Source organism: Scyliorhinus torazame, chromosome 2 (genome assembly GCF_047496885.1).
Source record: "Scyliorhinus torazame isolate Kashiwa2021f chromosome 2, sScyTor2.1, whole genome shotgun sequence".
NCBI lineage: Eukaryota > Metazoa > Chordata > Chondrichthyes > Carcharhiniformes > Scyliorhinidae > Scyliorhinus > Scyliorhinus torazame.
In genome coordinates, this window is record NC_092708.1 from 39,061,648 (window position 1) to 39,081,014 (window position 19,367).

The 19,367-nt window shown below is 51.6% G+C and overlaps 1 protein-coding gene across 6 annotated transcripts in view; it reads left to right on the forward strand.

Moving 5' to 3' along the window:
* ptpn4a (protein tyrosine phosphatase non-receptor type 4a) overlaps positions 1-19,367 on the forward strand; it is a 428,661-nt gene that overhangs the window by 273,492 nt on the left and 135,802 nt on the right. For all 6 annotated transcript variants that reach the window (XM_072470160.1, XM_072470166.1, XM_072470164.1 and 3 more), the window contains one exon: positions 1,155-1,223. In XM_072470160.1, the coding sequence (XP_072326261.1) occupies positions 1,155-1,223 (69 nt within the window). The remainder of the gene's footprint in view (positions 1-1,154; positions 1,224-19,367) is intronic.

Sequence of the window (19,367 nt, forward strand, 5' to 3'; positions counted from 1 at the left end):
GTCACACCACTCTGTCCCTGACCACTGACCAAATTAACAGTACTTATTCTACCGGGTGTGACTGCCTCCTGAATCAAAGCGTCCAGGTAATTTTCCCCCTCCCTGATGTGCCGCAGTGTGTGCAGCTCGGTCTCCAGCTCATCAATTCTGAGCCGAAGTTCCTCGAGCAGCCAACACTCGCTGCAGATGTGGTCACTGACGGTCTCAATGGGATCCACCAGTTCTATCATCAGACAGCAACAGCACATCACCTGTCCAGCCATATTCAATTAGTTAATTAATTTAAATAATATTTTATTTTTAAATTTTTTAAAAATCACCTCAAGGATAAACCCGAACACCAACAAAAACACAGCCCTCTCTCGCCACTCACCTGAACTCAGTCACTCACCTAAACTCAGATGCACTCTGTTCCAATCAGCACTCCGTGTCTAAAGGCACTCCTGCCACACCTTTTGTGCACTCACCTCTCCCTGTTTAAGAGGTGACCGGATGTAATACGTGGTGTTACAGACAATGATGGAGGAAGCTATGGAGAAAAGATAATAGTGAAATCTGGGAGCCCGTCTGATTATGTACAATGTATACCACAGCTTTGTTACACTCTGGGAAAGCTTTCATGTTAATATAAATTGTGTTGTCAAAACCAGAAAAATAAAATGTTTTGGAACTCGAGCAATGAAAGAATGTGGGAGCCTATTGCTGGCTAAAATGATACCAAAGTTGTTGACATTTTGGAAGGTCATGGCAAATTTGTTTTCAAAATCAAGATCTGTTCTGTGTTCTGCTCCATATGGCAGGAAGCGAACTTTTATCTAATATTGGTTCCAAACTGTTTTTTACAAAAATCTTCCATAAATTTTTCCACATGATTTAATTGCACTATACAATGCAACTCAAATGTTGGATCAAAAAATGTGTGGGGCCAAGGTACCACCATTTAATATTAACTGCATTCCTTCTGCTTATACCCACCATAAATGAATAAATCCCACCATTAGTTTACAACTGTTTAGAAGTAGGCATTGTAAAATTGCTAAGTGCATCATGTATATTCTTCTCTCTCAAATTACAATAAAATTGGAAAATTAAGAATCGTACATTTTAGATGATTTCAGTATATTTCAAATTTTGAATTTGCTTTTTGTTTGCAGTGGGAGGACAGAGGTCCAGTCTGTGCAATATGGAAAAGAGAAAGCAAACAAAGACAGGGTATTTGCCAGGTGAGATGTAATGAATAGATAGAATCCCTATGGTGCAGAAGAAGACTATTCGGCCCAATCCCCCACCCTATTCCACAACCTCGCCCTTCAGAGCAATTTAGCAAGGCCAATCCACCTAACCTGCACATTTGTGGACTGAGAGGGGAAACCGGAGCACCTGGAGGAAACCCACGCAGCCACGAGAGAATGTGCAAGCTCCACACAGACAATCACCCGAGGTCGAAATCAAACCCGGGCCCCTGATACTATAAGGCAGTAGTACTAGCCACTGTGCCACCGTGCCGGCCATAAATGTTTGTATCATAATGGAAGGAGCTTTTGGAGAATAACAATGTTGTTTAAATTTTGACATTATAAGAGGTCGACATTAAATATGCAACTACTACCGCAAAATTAATATAACATCTGCTTCTGATATCTTTTTATGGATTTGCTTATTCCACATGGCATTATAACAGTGTAATTGGTTGTCATACTGCTTTCGTTGTTGACTTTTTGATAGTGAAGATGAAATAGTCAATGGATCCTTTGTAAGATCCTTTCTCAGTGGTGCTAAAAGTTCTTGGTTATAACGTTTTCTGAAACGGATATACGTGGGATTAAAAGCTATGTGAGAACACAAGAATAATGCGGAAAATTATATGAAAGTTGAATTGATTCTGTTGGATTTGAAACATCAGAATGGATGTGACCCTCTATTGTGCGTGTGTTCAGTACCTCAGAAATACAAAGGAAACTGAGAAAGAGGATTGAGGAAAAGGTCAGTGCTTCTTAGCATCTCAATGATAGGAAACCTTGAATCACCAGTAAAGCAGCAGTGGGCCACTGAGTGAACATTTCCGGACCATTAACCCGGAAGGAGTATGAGGCACTCTGCTCACCATCGCCGCCACAGGCAGTAGCTGGCCACCACATCACATTGAGCTCAATTCACCCTTTATGCCGCACAAGTCTGCTACCACCTGCCTGCGCAGACACACTTCTGAGACACTGGTACTCTGTCCTCATGATGCTTAACCTTTGACAGTAATTCCTTTCTGCTGGGTAGCACCTTGGCACGGTGGCTCAGTAGTTCGCACTGCTGTCTCACGGCGTTGAGGACCTGGGTTGAATCCCGACCCGGGTCACTGTCCGTGTGGAGTTTGCACATTCTCCCTGTGTCTGAGTGGATCACACCCCCACAACCCAAAGATGTGCAGGGTGGTTTGGACATGCTAAATTGTCCCTTACTGGAAAAAATAATAATTGGGCACTCTAAATTAAGCATGCATTATGTCCTCTTTGTCCCCATTGTACCCTTGCGATGCTGGCTTGCTCTCTCTAGCACTAATCCATGTGGCTGAACTTCTAACTTTGTCTCCTCAGCAAAAGAGTCAAATTTAGAGTGTGGAGGACCAATTCCGATTTGGAGCTTTCACAACTCAGGACTTTTCAACCCCCAAGTGCTGTCTTCACCTCTGAGACACACTTCCATTAACTGTCAACTGACATGGATTCACACTGTATTCTCTCCAGATTTACCAAAGTTGAAGTATATATACCTGCCTCTTCTCATTCCCCTCCCTCTTTCCCTCTTTCTCTCACTGAGCCTCCCGGCATCGACCTGGGCACTGGAAACGAGCACTGCAAACCCAGCCCTGTCAATCCTGCAAAGTCATCCTTACTAACATCTGGGGGGATTTTGCCAAAATTGGGAGAGCTGTCTCACAGACTAGTCAAGCAACTGCCTGACATAGTTATACGAACGGAATCGTACCTTAAAGATAACATCCCAGACACCACGATCACCATCCTTAGGTATGTCCTATCCCACTGGCAGGACCGACCCAGCAGAGGTTGCGGCACAGGGGTATATAGTCAGGAGGGAGCTGTCCTGGAAGTCCTCACGTTGACACTGGATCTCATGAAGTCTCATGGCTTCAGGTCTCGCGGGTGCGCCCTCCCACTCACACAGGTGCTCCAGGCGTAAGCGAGGGAGCACATACTCTCTCCTGCTTTTCCTCTTTCTCTCTCCCCTTTGGTTCTCATTACTTTCTCGTCCCCTCTTTTTTTTTGCTCGTTCTGTCTTTTTCCTCTCGCTCTCACTCACTCCCCCTTCCCCTCTCTCTCCCTCCCTCGCTCTCCCTCCCTCGCTCCCCCTCTCCCTCCCTCGCTCCCTCCCTCGCTCCCCCTCTCCCTCCTCGCTCCCCCTCTCCCTCCCCCTCCCTCCCTAGTTCCCCCGCTCTCCCTCTCCTGCTCTCCCTCTCCCTGCCTTGCTCCTCTCGCTCACCCTCTCCCTCTCTCGCTCCCCCCTCCCCCTTTTTCTCCCCCTCTCCCTCGCTCCCCCTCTCCTTCCCTCGCTCCCCCTCTCCTTCCCTCGCTCCCCCTCTCCTTCCCTCGCGCCCCCTCTCCTTCCCTCGCGCCCCCTCTCCTTCCCTCGCGCCCCCTCTCCTTCCCTCGCGCCCCCTCTCCTTCCCTCGCGCCCCCTCTCCTTCCCTCGCGCCCCCTCTCCTTCCCTCGCGCCCCCTCTCCTTCCCTCGCGCCCCCTCTCCTTCCCTCGCGCCCCCTCTCCTTCCCTCGCGCCCCCTCTCCTTCCCTCGCGCCCCCTCTCCTTCCCTCGCGCCCCCTCTCCTTCCCTCGCGCCCCCTCTCCTTCCCTCGCGCCCCCTCTCCTTCCCTCGCGCCCCCTCTCCTTCCCTCGCGCCCCCTCTCCTTCCCTCGCGCCCCCTCTCCTTCCCTCGCGCCCCCTCTCCTTCCCTCGCGCCCCCTCTCCTTCCCTCGCGCCCCCTCTCCTTCCCTCGCGCCCCCTCTCCTTCCCTCGCGCCCCCTCTCCTTCCCTCGCGCCCCCTCTCCTTCCCTCGCGCCCCCTCTCCTTCCCTCGCGCCCCCTCTCCTTCCCTCGCGCCCCCTCTCCTTCCCTCGCGCCCCCTCTCCTTCCCTCGCGCCCCCTCTCCTTCCCTCGCGCCCCCTCTCCTTCCCTCGCGCCCCCTCTCCTTCCCTCGCGCCCCCTCTCCTTCCCTCGCGCCCCCTCTCCTTCCCTCGCGCCCCCTCTCCTTCCCTCGCGCCCCCTCTCCTTCCCTCGCGCCCCCTCTCCTTCCCTCGCGCCCCCTCTCCTTCCCTCGCGCCCCCTCTCCTTCCCTCGCGCCCCCTCTCCTTCCCTCGCGCCCCCTCTCCTTCCCTCGCGCCCCCTCTCCTTCCCTCGCGCCCCCTCTCCTTCCCTCGCGCCCCCTCTCCTTCCCTCGCGCCCCCTCTCCTTCCCTCGCGCCCCCTCTCCTTCCCTCGCGCCCCCTCTCCTTCCCTCGCGCCCCCTCTCCTTCCCTCGCGCCCCCTCTCCTTCCCTCGCGCCCCCTCTCCTTCCCTCGCGCCCCCTCTCCTTCCCTCGCGCCCCCTCTCCTTCCCGCCCGCCCCCTCTCCTTCCCGCCCGCCCCCTCTCCTTCCCGCCCGCCCCCTCTCCTTCCCGCCCGCCCCCTCTCCTTCCCGCCCGCCCCCTCTCCTTCCCGCCCGCCCCCTCTCCTTCCCGCCCGCCCCCTCTCCTTCCCGCCCGCCCCCTCTCCTTCCCGCCCGCCCCCTCTCCTTCCCGCCCGCCCCCTCTCCTTCCCGCCCGCCCCCTCTCCTTCCCGCCCGCCCCCTCTCCTTCCCGCCCGCCCCCTCTCCTTCCCGCCCACCCCCTCTCCTTCCCGCCCACCCCCTCTCCTTCCCGCCCACCCCCTCTCCTTCCCGCCCACCCCCTCTCCTTCCCGCCCACCCCCTCTCCTTCCCGCCCACCCCCTCTCCTTCCCGCCCACCCCCTCTCCTTCCCGCCCACCCCCTCTCCTTCCCGCCCACCCCCTCTCCTTCCCGCCCACCCCCTCTCCTTCCCGCCCACCCCCTCTCCTTCCCGCCCACCCCCTCTCCTTCCCGCCCACCCCCTCTCCTTCCCGCCCACCCCCTCTCCTTCCCGCCCACCCCCTCTCCTTCCCGCCCACCCCCTCTCCTTCCCGCCCACCCCCTCTCCTTCCCGCCCACCCCCTCTCCTTCCCGCCCACCCCCTCTCCTTCCCGCCCACCCCCTCTCCTTCCCGCCCACCCCCTCTCCTTCCCGCCCACCCCCTCTCCTTCCCGCCCACCCCCTCTCCTTCCCGCCCACCCCCTCTCCTTCCCGCCCACCCCCCTCTCCTTCCCGCCCACCCCCCTCTCCTTCCCGCCCACCCCCCTCTCCTTCCCGCCCACCCCCTCTCCTTCCCGCCCACCCCCTCTCCTTCCCGCCCACCCCCTCTCCTTCCCGCCCACCCCCTCTCCTTCCCGCCCACCCCCTCTCCTTCCCGCCCACCCCCTCTCCTTCCCGCCCACCCCCTCTCCTTCCCGCCCACCCCCTCTCCTTCCCGCCCACCCCCTCTCCTTCCCGCCCACCCCCTCTCCTTCCCGCCCACCCCCTCTCCTTCCCGCCCACCCCCTCTCCTTCCCGCCCACCCCCTCTCCTTCCCGCCCACCCCCTCTCCTTCCCGCCCACCCCCTCTCCTTCCCGCCCACCCCCTCTCCTTCCCGCCCACCCCCTCTCCTTCCCGCCCACCCCCTCTCCTTCCCGCCCACCCCCTCTCCTTCCCGCCCACCCCCTCTCCTTCCCGCCCACCCCCTCTCCTTCCCGCCCACCCCCTCTCCTTCCCGCCCACCCCCTCTCCTTCCCGCCCACCCCCTCTCCTTCCCGCCCACCCCCTCTCCTTCCCGCCCACCCCCTCTCCTTCCCGCCCACCCCCTCTCCTTCCCGCCCACCCCCTCTCCTTCCCGCCCACCCCCTCTCCTTCCCGCCCACCCCCTCTCCTTCCCGCCCACCCCCTCTCCTTCCCGCCCACCCCCTCTCCTTCCCGCCCACCCCCTCTCCTTCCCGCCCACCCCCTCTCCTTCCCGCCCACCCCCTCTCCTTCCCGCCCACCCCCTCTCCTTCCCGCCCACCCCCTCTCCTTCCCGCCCACCCCCTCTCCTTCCCGCCCACCCCCTCTCCTTCCCGCCCACCCCCTCTCCTTCCCGCCCACCCCCTCTCCTTCCCGCCCACCCCCTCTCCTTCCCGCCCACCCCCTCTCCTTCCCGCCCACCCCCTCTCCTTCCCGCCCACCCCCTCTCCTTCCCGCCCACCCCCTCTCCTTCCCGCCCACCCCCTCTCCTTCCCGCCCACCCCCTCTCCTTCCCGCCCACCCCCTCTCCTTCCCGCCCACCCCCTCTCCTTCCCGCCCACCCCCTCTCCTTCCCGCCCACCCCCTCTCCTTCCCGCCCACCCCCTCTCCTTCCCGCCCACCCCCTCTCCTTCACTCACTTCCCTGCTACCCCAACACCACTGCCCATCCCACGCCCTCCACTAGTCCCAATCCCTCGTACCCCATTTCTCCCAGACCCAGCCCTTGCCACGTGTTCACCATATCCTCCGACCTTCCCCTCTCTGAGGCCGAGCGTGCTGTTCTCAGCAAAGGACTCCGCTTTGTACCCTTGCGTCCCCACCTCGATGAATTCCGGGCTAGACATGATGTTGAACTCTTCTTTTGCCGCCTTCGTCTCCGTGCCCACTTCTTTGGACAAGAATTCTCCCCCTGTTCCACTGATCCTTTCATGTGCCTCCAATATTCTGCCTCCAAGTTTTCCCCCCTGCCGGGACAATTACCTGCCCTCGATCTTTTCATTGAGAACTGTCAACGGGACATTGGCCGTCTTAATTTTTCTGTCCCCTTCACTCATTTTAACCTGTCCCCCTCCGAACTTTCTGCTCTTCACTCCCTTCAGGTCTAACCCCGACTTTGTCATCAAACCTGCCGCCAATGGGGTGCTGTTGTCATCTGGCGCACTGACCTCTACCTCGCAGAGGCTGAGCGCCAACTCTTAGATATTTCCTCTTACCTCCCACTGGACCATGACCAGACCACTGAACATCAAGCCATGACCTCCAACACCGTTAGCAACCTCATTTCCTCCGGATGCCTTCCCCCTGCGGCTTCTAACCTCAGTCTCCCAACCCTGGACATCCCACTTTTACCTACTTCCCAAAATCCACAAAATGGACTGTCCCGGCAGGCCCATTGTGTCAGCATGCCCTTGCCCCACCAAACTTTTTTCCTTTTATCTTGACTCCATCCTCACTCCTCTGGTCCATTACCTCCCCACCTACATCCGGGATTCCTCTGATGCACTGCGTCATATTGTCAGCTTCCAGTTCGCGGACCCTAACCGCATTCTATTCACCATGGATGTGCAATCCCTCGACACCCCCATCCCACACCAGGATAGCCTGAGAGCTCTTCGCTTCTTTCTCGAAAAGAGGTCCGGACAATTCCCATCCACCACCACTCTCCTCCGCCTGGCTGAACTCATCTATCTCTCAACAACTTCTCCTTTAACTCATCTCACTTTCTCCAAATCAAAGGTGTAGCAATGGGTACCCGCATGGGTCCTAGCTACGCTTGCCTTTTTAGGGGGTATGTGGAACATTCCTTGTTCCAGGCCTATCCGGGCCCCCTCCCACAATTCCTTTACCGATACATTAATGACTCTCGCCGGACCTGGAAAAATTCATCAACTTCGCTTCCAGTTTCCACCCCTCCATCACTTTCACCTGGTCCATCTCAGACACTTCCCTTCCCTTCCTTGATCTTTCTTCCCTTCCTTGATCTTTCTGTCTCCATTTCTGGCAATAGACTATCCATTAATATCCACTACAAGTCCACTGACTCCCACAGCTATCTGGACTACAGCTCTTCGCACCCTACACCCTGTAAGGACTCCATCACTTTCTCTAAACTCCTTTGCCTCCTTCGCATTTTTTTCCGATGATGCCACTTTCCAAAATGGTGCTTCGAAAATGTGTTCCTTCTTCCTCAACTGTGATTTCCCACCTACAGTTGTGGACAGGGCCCTCAACAGTGTGCGGTCCATCTCTCGCACCACTACCCTCGCCCCCCTCCACTCCCTCCCAGAACAAGGATAGAGTCCCCCTCGGTCTCACATTTCATCCTACCAGCCTCTGTAATCATCCGCCATTTTCGCCAACTCCAGCGTGATGCCACCACCAAACACATCTTCCCTTCACTCCCTCTGTCAGCATTCCGCAGAGACCGTTCCCTCCGAGACAATCGAGTCCATTCCTCCACCATACCCAGTACCTCTCCCATCCACCTATGGCAACTTCCCATGCAATCGCAGAAGGTGTAACACCTGCCCCATTACCTCTTCCATGCTTAACATCCCAGGCCCAGGTTAAGCAACGTTTCACTTGCATCTCTTCCAATTTGGTCAACTGCATTCGCTGCTCCTAATGTGGTGGTCTCTATATTGGCGAGACCAAACGCAGACTGGGTGATCGCTTTGCTGAGCATCTTCGGTCTGTGCGCATTCAGCACCCTGAGCTTCCTGTTGCTTGTCATTTTAACAAAAGACCCTGCTCCCATCCGCACATATCTGTTTTTGGCCTGCTGCAATATTCCGGTGAAGCTCAACGCAAACTGGAGGAACAACATCTCATCTTCCGGTTAGGCACACTACAGCCTTCCAGCCTGAACATCGAATTCAACAACTTCAGATGATCAGCTCTACCCCACCTCGATCCATTTGTTTTCATCCCATTTCATTTTAACTGTCTTTTACCATTTCTTTCTTTCTTAATATATATTTAATTCCCGCCCCCCCCCCCCCGCCCATCTTATCCACCTTTCCTTCACCGTTCTCCTCTTTGAACAACAAAGAAATGTACAGCACAGGAACAGGCCGTCCAAGCCCGTGCCGACCATGCTGCCTGACTAAACTACAATCTTCTGCACTTCCTGGGTCCGTATCCCTCTATTCCCATCCTATTCATGTATTTGTCATGGTGCCCCTTAAATGTCACTATCGTCCCTGCTTCCACCACCTCCTCCAGCAGCGAGTTCCAGGCACCCACTACCCTCTGTATAAAAAAACTTGCCTCGTACATCTACTCTAAACCTTGCCCCTCTCACCTTAAACCTATGCCCCCTAGTAATTGACCCCTCTACACTGGGGAAAAGCCTCTGACTAACCACTCTGTCTATGCCCCTCATAATTTTGTAGACCTCTATCAGGTCGCCCCTCAACCTCCGTCGTTCCAGTGAGAACAGACCGAGTTTATTCAACCGCTCCTCATAGCTAATGCCCTCCATACCAGGCAACATTCTGGTAAATCTCTTCTGCACCCTCTCTAAAGCCTCCACATCCTTCTGGTAGTGTGGCGACCAGAATTGAACACTATACTCCAAGTGTGGCCTAACTAAGGTTCTATACAGCTGCAACATGACTTGCCAATTCTTATACTCAATGCTTCCCCCTTCATCTACAGTTCATCCTCTGATGTTAGTTTCCCTGCTGTTTGATCTTTCACATCTTTTGTTCTCTCTGGGCACTGCCATTAGCACTCTTTCCCCTTGGTTTCTGTGGCCATTAGCACCCGGTTTCCCTGGGTTTCTGTGGTTATGACTCATCTTTCATTCTCACTCCACAGTATAAATATTTCCCAATTTCTCTGTCTGTTAGCTTTGACAAAGAGTCATCGGACTCGAAACGTTAGCTCTTTTCTCTCCCTGCAGATGCTGCTAGACCTGCTGAGATTTTCCAGCATTTTCTCTTTCGTCCCTGCTCCCTCCCTCTGTCTGGCTCTCTCTCTGTCTGTCTCTCTTTCTTTCTTTGATGTGGAGATGCCGGCGTTGGACTGGGGTGAGCACAGTAAGAAGTCTTACAACCCCAGGTTAAAGTCCAACAGGTTTGTTTCGAATCACTAGCTTTCGGAGCACTTCCTGAAGAAGGAGCATTGCTCCGAAAGCTCGTGATTCAAAACAAACCTGTTGGACTTTAACTTGTTGTTGTAAGACTCTTTCTCTCTTTGTTTCTCTCTCTCTGTTTCTTTCTTTTTGTTTCTCTCTCTTTGTTTCTCTCTCTTTGTTTCTCTCTCTTTGTTTCTCTCTCTTTGTTTCTCTCTTTGTTTCGCTCTCTTTGTTCCTCTCTCTTTGTTCCTCTCTCTTTGTTCCTCTCTCTTTGTTCCTCTCTCTTTGTTCCTCTCTCTTCCTCTCTCTTTGTTCCTCTCTCTTTGTTCCTCTCTCTTTGTTCCTCTCTCTTTGTTCCTCTCTCTTTGTTCCTCTCTCTTTGTTCCTCTCTCTTTGTTCCTCTCTCTTTGTTCCTCTCTCTTTGTTCCTCTCTCTTTGTTCCTCTCTCTTTGTTCCTCTCTCTTTGTTCCTCTCTCTTTGTTCCTCTCTCTTTGTTCCTCTCTCTTTGTTCCTCTCTCTTTGTTCCTCTCTCTTTGTTCCTCTCTCTTTGTTCCTCTCTCTTTGTTCCTCTCTCTTTGTCTCTCTCTCTTTGTCTCTCTCTCTTTGTCTCTCTCTCTTTGTCTCTCTCTCTTTGTCTCTCTCTCTTTGTCTCTCTCTCTTTGTCTCTCTCTCTTTGTCTCTCTCTCTTTGTCTCTCTCTCTTTGTCTCTCTCTCTTTCTTTCTCTCTCTTTCTTTCTCTCTCTTTCTTTCTCTCTCTCTTCTTTCTCTCTCTTTCTTTCTCTCTCTTTCTTTCTCTCTCTTTCTTTCTCTCTCTTCCTTTCTCTCTTATCTTGTTTCCCAATTATGAAGATTAATCAATCGTTTATAGAATTCCTACAATGCAGAAGGAGGCCATTCGGCTCATCAATTCTGCACCGGCCCTCCCCCACTTCACAAAAGAAAGTGGCCATGGACAAGTAAAGCGGTTCAGGACAGCAAAAAACTAAGGAAAGGGCTTTCAAAAATGCAAAACCCAGTATAGATCTGGACAAATGAGACAGATACAAAGACCAGCAAGGATCACAAAGCACTACAAAAAATGATTATGAAAGGAAACATGTAATGGACATCAAAATTAATAAGAAGAAATGTTATAGTTAAGGGAAAGCAGGTGGTCAAGCGCAATGTAGGCCCACAAAAAGCTGAAAATGGCGATATTGTCATTGATAATGGGGAAATGGTGGACATGTTGAATTATTTTGCCTCAGTATTTACAGTTGGAAAGGAGGAAATCCTGAAAAAATTAATAGCCGATAAGGACAGGGACACAATGCAATTAACATAAATACGCAACTAGGAAATTAAGAGTGAAAAGTTCCCAGGACATATGACTATTTACATCCAAGGCTGTTAAAGGAAGTAGGGGAGCACATTATAGATGCCCTAACGATAATCTTTCCGAGTTCCCTAGATTCAGGAGTAGTCTCTCTGGATTGGAAAATTACACATGTCACTCCACTTTTCACGAATGGTGAAAGGGGGAAACCAGGGAATTACAGACTGGTTAGCCTAACACCTGTGGTAGGGAAATTGCTGGATTGTATAATCCGGGAGAGGGTAACTGATCGCCTCAATTTCAATCGACCAGGGAGAGCCAGCATGGATTTGTGAAGGGCAGGTCATGCCTCACAAAACTCATTTGAGTTTTAAGAGGTGACTAAGGTAGTGGACAGGGAAATGTCCATGGATATTATTTATCTGGATTTCCAGAAGGCATTTTATAAAGTCCCACACAAGCGACTGTTCACTAAGGTGGAAGCCCATGGAGCTGAAGGTAAATTATTGACGTGGTTAGGAAATTGGTTGAGTGGCAGAGAGTGGGGATAGTGGCTAAGTAATCTAATTGGCAGGATTTGACAGGTAGTGTACCATAGGGACCTGTGTTGGAACCTCAATTATTCACAATATTCATTTAAAAAAAATATTTTATTAAGGTATTTGAAAATGTTCATAACAGTAACAAAAACAATGACATCAACATGGTAAAATAAACAATTCCCCCCCCCCCCCAGCCCAATCTTCACACACCTCAACCATACAACAACAATCCCCCCTCCCTGGAATACTGCATCTGCTGACATTTTTAATTTTCTCCGAGAAAGTTGACGAGCAGCTGCCACCTCCGGGAGAACCCTAACATTGACCCACTTAAGGCAAACTTTATTTTCTCAAGACTGAGAATCCCAGCCATGTCACTAACCCAGGTCTCTACACTCGGGGGCTTCGAGTCCCTCCACGTTAATAAGATTCGTCTCCGGGCTACCAGGGAGGCAAAGGTCAGGACGTCGGTCTCTTTCGCCCCCTGAACTCCCGCAACTTCCAACAGTCCAAAGATCGCTACCTCCGGACTTGGCACCACCCGTGTTTTTAGCACCGTGGACATTGCCTTAGCAAAACCCTGCCAAAACCCTCTAAGCTTCGGGCATGCCCAAAACATGTGGACATGATTTGCTGGGCTTCCCACGCACCTCGCACACCTATCCTCTACCCCAAAAAACCTGCTCATCCTAGCCGTTGTTATGTGTGCCCAGTGGACTACCTTAAATTGTATCAGTCTAAGCCTGGCGCACGATGAGGAGGTATTAACCCTGCTTAGGGAATCCGCCTATAGACCCGCCCCTATCTCTCCACCTAGCTCTGCTCCCACTTGCCCTTAAGCTCCTCCACCAGAGTTTCCTCAGCCTCCAAAAGCTCCTGGTAGATATCCGATACCTTCCCCTCTCTCACCCAGGTACTGGAAACTACTCTATCCTGTATCCCCCATGGCGGCAGCAGCGGAAAGGCCAGCACTTGTTTTCTCAGGAAGTCGCACACCTGCAAATACCTAAAACCATTCCCTGCTGGCAATTTAAATTTATCCTCCAAAGCTTTCAAGCTGGGAAAGCTCCCATCTATAAATAGATCCCCCATCCTTCTAATTCCTGCCCTCTGCCAACTCTGGAACCTGCCATCTAGCCTACCCGGTACAAACCTGTGGTTGTTCTAAATCGGGGTCCAAATCAATGCTCTCTCCGCTCTCTTGTATCTCCTCATCTGCCCCCAGATCTTCCGCCACTACCACCAGATTTGTGGAGTACTGGGCAGGCGAAAACGGCAGAGGTGTCGTTACCAATACTCCCAGACTGGTGTCTTTACATGACGCCGCCTCTATCCGCTCCCATGCCTCCCTCTCCCCCACTACCCACTTCCTGATCATGGCTATATTAGCCGCCCAGTAGTAATTGCAGAAGTTCGGCAGCGCCAACCCACCCTCCCCCCGACTGCGCTCCAGCAACACTTTCTTCACTCGTGGCGTTTTACTCGCCCACACACAGCCCAAAATAATCTTATTTCGGATGAATGTGGGGAGGCACTGAAAGACGAACAGAAATCTGGGGAGGACCGTCATTTTCACGGTCTGTACCCTCCCCGCCAGTGATGGCGGGAGCATGTCCCATCTCTTAAAGTCCCCTTCCATTCGTTCTACCAACCAGGATAGGTTTAACTTGTGTAGTACCTCCCATTTCCGGGCCACCTGGATTCCCAGGTATCAAAGCTCTTCCCTACCATTCTAAGTAGCAGCTGTCCCAGTCTCTACATGGCATAGTGTAGGTTGGATGGCTTTTGTTTCGGTGCAACATCGTGGGCCGAAGTGCCTGTACTGCGCTGTATCGTTCTATGTTCTTCTCCTGCCCTCTTGCCTGGGTCGCAAACGTCTCGCTTTTCCCCTTGTTCAATTTATACCCCAAAAAATTGCCAAATTCCCCAAGATTCGCATTACTTCCCTCTGCAATGGGTCCGAAATGTACAAGAGCAGGTCATCTGCGCAGAGCGAGACCCCGGTGCTCTCTTCCCCCCCCCCCCCCCCCCCCCCCCCAATCCAGCCCTTTCCAGTTCCTGGAGGTTTTTAACTCCATGGCCAATGGTTCTCTGGCCAAGCAAACCGTAACGGGGAGAAGGGCACCCTTGTCTCGTCCCTCGGTGTAGTTCAAAATACCCCGACTTCAGCCGGTTCGTACCACTCGTTACTGGTGCCTGACGGAGCAACCGCACCCAGTCAATAAAGCCCTCACCAAACCCAAACCTTCCCAGCACCTCCCACAGGTAATTCCACTCCACCCGACCAAAAGCCTTCTCCGCATCCATCGCTACCACCACCTCCGCCTCCTCTCCTTCTGAGGGCATCATAATAACATTTAGAAGCCTTCGAACTTTGGCCTTGAGTTGCCTGCCCTCAACAAATCCAGTCTGGTCTTCCCCTATCACCCCCAGGACACAGTCCTCTATCCTTGTGGCAAGTATCTTAGCTCGCAGTTTGGCATCCACATTAAGTAGAGAAATTGGCCTATATGACCCGCATTGCTCCGGATCCTTCTCCCGTTTCAAGATCAATGAAATCGAGGCCTGCAACATTGTTGGGGGGAGGACTCCCATCTCTCTTGCTTTGTTAAATGTCCTCACCAGCAGTGGGCTCAATATCTCTAAAAACTTCTTATAGAATTCCACCACGTAGCCGTCAGGCCCCGAGGCCTTGCCCGACTGCATGCCCTCCAGCCCCTTTATTATTTCCTCAATCAAAATTGGGGCTCCCAGCCCCTCCACCAGGTCCTCCTCTACCCTAGGGAGCCTCAACTGATCCAGAAATTGCCTCATCCCCTCCACCCCAGCCGGGGGTTCCGACTCATATATGATTTACTATAAAAGTCCTTAAACACCTCGTTCACCCCCGCTGGGTCCAGGACAGTATTACCATCTCTACTCTTTACTTTACCTATCTCCCTGACCGCCTCTCTTTTCCTGAGCTGGTGCGCCAGCATTCTGCTTGCCTTTTCCCCGTACTCATAGAGATCCCCCCCCCCCCCCGCTTGCCTTCCTCAATTTTCCACTGCTTTCTCTGTGGTCAACAGCCCAAACTCCACCTGTAATATCCGCCGCTCCCTCAGTAGCCCCGTGTCCGGGGCCTCCAAGTATCTCCTGTCCATCTGGAGTATCACCTCCACTAATCGATCCCTCTCAGCCCATTTCACCTTTACTCTGTGGGCCCGTATCGAGATTAATTCCCCTCTGCCTTCAAAGCTTCCCAGACCGTCGCTGCAGAGACCTCCCCCATATCATTTGTTTCCAGGTAGTTCTGGATGGACTTGTTAACCCGCCCACAGACCGCCTCGTCCGCTAGCAACCCCACATCCAGTCTCCACAGCGGGCGTTGCCCTCTCTCCACACTAACCCGTAGATCCACCCAGTGTGGGGCATGATCTGACACTGCAATTGCCTCCGTATCCACCACATTCGGTATTAGCGCCCTGCTCAGAACAAAAAAGTCGATGCAAGAGTATACCTTGTGGACATGTGGAAAAAAAGGAAAACTCCTTCGTCCTGGGCCGTGCAAACCTCCATGGGTCTACTCCCCCCGTCTGTTACATAAAACCCTTCAATTGCTTTGCCGCAGCCGGCCTCCTCCCTGTCCTGGATTTTGACCAGTCCAATTCCAGATCAATGACTGTCCTCCCATGATCAGGTTATGTGACTTTAAGTCTGGGATCTTACCTAACACCCGCCTCATAAATTCCACGTCGTCCCAATTCGGAGCATATATGTTGACAAGTATCACTCGCACCCCCTCCAGCTTCCCACTCACCATTATGTACCTATCCCCTTGTCTGACACGATTCTCCCTGCCTCGAATGCCACTCGTTTGCTGATCAAGGTCGCTACCCCCTGGTCTTTGAGTCCAGTCCTGAGTGGAACACTTGGCTAACCCACCCCTTCCTCAATCTCGTCTGGTCTGTAACCTTTAGGTGTGTTTCTTGTAGCATTGTCATATCCGCCTTCAGTTCGCTCAAATGCGTGACGACCCCCGGCCGCCGCTGACTAGCCATCACCCTTATTAGGCCAGCCTCAATCGCGCCCTCCGCTTCCTCAAGTCCCCACTCGGGCTGTCGCCGTTCCTGACCTCCCATATGTACCCTAGTAACAATTCCTCCCCTGTCAACAAAGCAGCTCACCCCCCACCCCCCACCACCCAGCAACAACACTAAAAACCCAATCCCCCAAGTCAAGCTCCAGCTTAACACTGTCCACCCCCCACTGCGCTTCCGAGAGTCAGCTGACCCATGCTGACTCTAGCTCCCGCCCCTGGAACCAAGCAGTCTGTCTCCCTATTGTACTCTCCTCTCTTCTCTCTCTTTCCCCCCCCCCCCCACATGAATAAACATTTTAAAAGCATCACATTCCCCAGTAAACAAACAACAGGAAAAAAAAGTGAAGAAATAATCACTTTAGAAAAATAGCCACCCAAAAAGCAGAACTAAATTCAAAGCCCAACTTCTCTCCCCCCCCCCCCCCCCAAACAAGGTCCCTGCAAGACAGATCAACCTTTAAACATCCACACAGCCGATTATTTCAAATAGAGCTACTTAAATGTTTACAATCCAGCACCGCAAATCGCTGCCACAGTACTTCTCCAAGGCTTAAGTGTCTTTTAATTTGCCTCCTACTTCATTCTTTAATAGAGGTCCATATTTCGTCTGGCGTTTCAAAGTAGAAGTCCCGTTCCTCCTGCGTGACCCACAGGTGGGCTGGGTACAGCATCCCGAACTTCACCCCCTTCTTAAAGAGGGTCGTTTTTGCCCGATTGAACCCAGCTCGCCTCTTGGCCAAATCCGCTCCCAGGTCCTGATAATTGCACAACTCACAGTTCTCCCACTTGCTGCTCCGTTCTTTCTTGGCCCACCGCAAAACGCGTCCCTTGTCCATGAAACGGTGAAAGCGTACTACCAAGGCCCTCGGCGCTCCGTTCGCTCCGGACTTCCTCGCGAGGGCTCTGTGCGCTCTGTCCAATTCCAGGGGCCATGGGAACGTCCCAGCCCCATTCACATTCATTAACGACTTGAATGATGGCATAGAAAGTCTTCTATCCAAATTTTCCAATGATACAAAAGTTAGATGGCATTGTCCAGATGATAGCATAATAATCTTTATTATTGTCACAAGTAGGCTTACATTAATACAGCAGTTAAGTTACTGTGAAAAGTCCAAAATCTCCACATTCCGGCGCCTGTCGGGTACACAGAGGGAGAATTCAGAATGTCCAATTCACCTAATATGTCTTTCGGGACTTGTGGGAGGAAACCGGAGCACCCGGAGGAAACCCGCGCAGACATGAGGAAAACGTGCAGATGCCACACAGACAGTGACCCAAGCTGGGAATCAAACCTGGGACCCTGACGCTGTGAAGCAAAAGTGCTAACCACTGTGCTACTATTGACAGACTAGGTGAATGGGTAAAATTGTGGCAAATGGAATTCAATGTAAGCAAGGGTGCGGTTATCCATTTTAAACTAAAAAGAATAGAACAGAGTATTTTGTAAATGGGAAGAGGTGAAGTACAGTGTATGTCCAAAGAGACTTTCAGGTGACTCGATCTTTAAAATGCCACAAGCAAGTGGAGAAAATAATCAAAAGGCTAATGGAATGCTATCCTTTATATCTAGAGGATTGGAGTATAAAGACACAAGTTATGCAGCAGCTGTACAAAACCCTGGTTAAATTGCACTTGGTGTACTGTGAGCAGTTCTGGGCACCACACCTGAGGAAGGATATATTGGCCTTGGAGGAAGTGCAACATAGGTTTACAAAAATGACACATGGACTACAAGGAGTTAAGTTACAAGAAAGATTATACAAAGTAGGCCTGTTTTTGCTAGAATTTAGAAGGTTAAAGGTGATCTGATTGAAGTCTTCAAGATGTTCACAGGAAAAGACAGGGTAGTTAAAGATAAACTATTTCCTCTGGATGGATATTCTAAAACTAGGGGTCATAGTCTACAAATTAGAGCCAGCCCATTCTGGAGAGATATTAGGAATCACTTCTTCACCCAAAGGGTGGGAGAAGTTTGGCGCACTCCCACAACAACAGTTGTAGCTTGAACAGTTGTTAATTTAAAATCTGAGAGATAGATAGATATTTGTTGAGCAAAGATATTGAGGAATATGGGCCAAAGGCAGGTATGTGGAGTTAGGCCACAGATCAGCCGTAATCTAATTAAATGGCAAGACAGGCTCGAGGGGATGAATGGCTTACTCATGTCCAATGTTCCTATCCCTGTAACCCCACCTAACCTGCACATCTTTGGACACTTAAGGGGCAATTTAGCATGGCCAATCCACTTAACCTGCCATCTTTGGACTATGGGAGGAAACCAAAGGACACCCATGCAGACACTGGGAGAACGTACAAACTCCACACAGTCACCCAAGGCCAGGGTCCCTGGCATTGAGGCAGCGGTGCTAACCACTGTGCCACCCTTTCAGATAAATCGCTCTTCAGATAAATCAAAACCAAATTTTCATAACTCACCAAAAGTTGTAATAAAGCATATTGGAAGCATAGAAAATAGGAGCAGAAGGAGTCCATTTGGCCCTTCGAGCCTGCTCCACCATTCATGATCATGGCTGATCATCCAACTCAATAGCCTAATCCCACTTTCCCCCCCATATGCTTTGATCCCCTTCGCCCTAAATGCTCTATCTAAACTGCTGTCTTGATGGTCATTTATGGCCTTGGGTCATAGGTCAAGCATCGATTAAACCAAACCTGAGGAAATCACCAGATCAATCATGGCTGTTGTGACCTCACATAATTGAAGAAAGCAGGAAGTGCTTTGTCTGTCTGCAGCACAAGCCAAAATTCTCTCACTTCTCTGTTCTGGAGTAGTTCTGTTTTTATTCTGAAATCCAATCAAGTTCTAAGTTGTTTATGAAGGATTTGAATGGGGATTCCCAAGTTAAAACTTTGGGCAATAATAGAACAGCTGGCTCAATGAATATTTTCTTATCGCTTTTAAATCATAACAAAATAGAATTTGTATTTTTACAACTGCCTGGGAAGTTCTGGTTGTTTTATTACTTTTGAAATGTAGTCACATATTGAAGCAAACATGACTCCATAAACAGCAGTGAGATAAACAACCAGTTTACATCTTCTGTTGAGGGGTGAATGTTGATAAAGATATTTGGGAGCTACTCATCACCTACTTTTTGAATAGAGCCATGCAATCTTTTGCACTACCTCTACAAGAAAAGGGAATTTCAGATTAATACCTCTTCTGAAAAAGAGGCACTTCTGCCAAAGATCCTTCAGTGTCGCATTAAAATTTCAGCCAAGCTTTTGTGCTCCAAGAGCGTGGGTTAAGGTATGGCCACCTGACTCAGATGGGGAGAGGTTGCCAGGCTGACAGGTAATGCTGGTCGACAATAAAATAATAATTATGTCATATAATTTCTTGTGCATACAACCTGCGGATATCTTCAACCTCTCCCATTCCCACCTGCTTCAAGAAGACCACCGTTATACCGGTGCCAAAGAAGAACCAGGCAACGTGCCTCAACGACTACCGTCCAGTGACTTGATATCTATCAT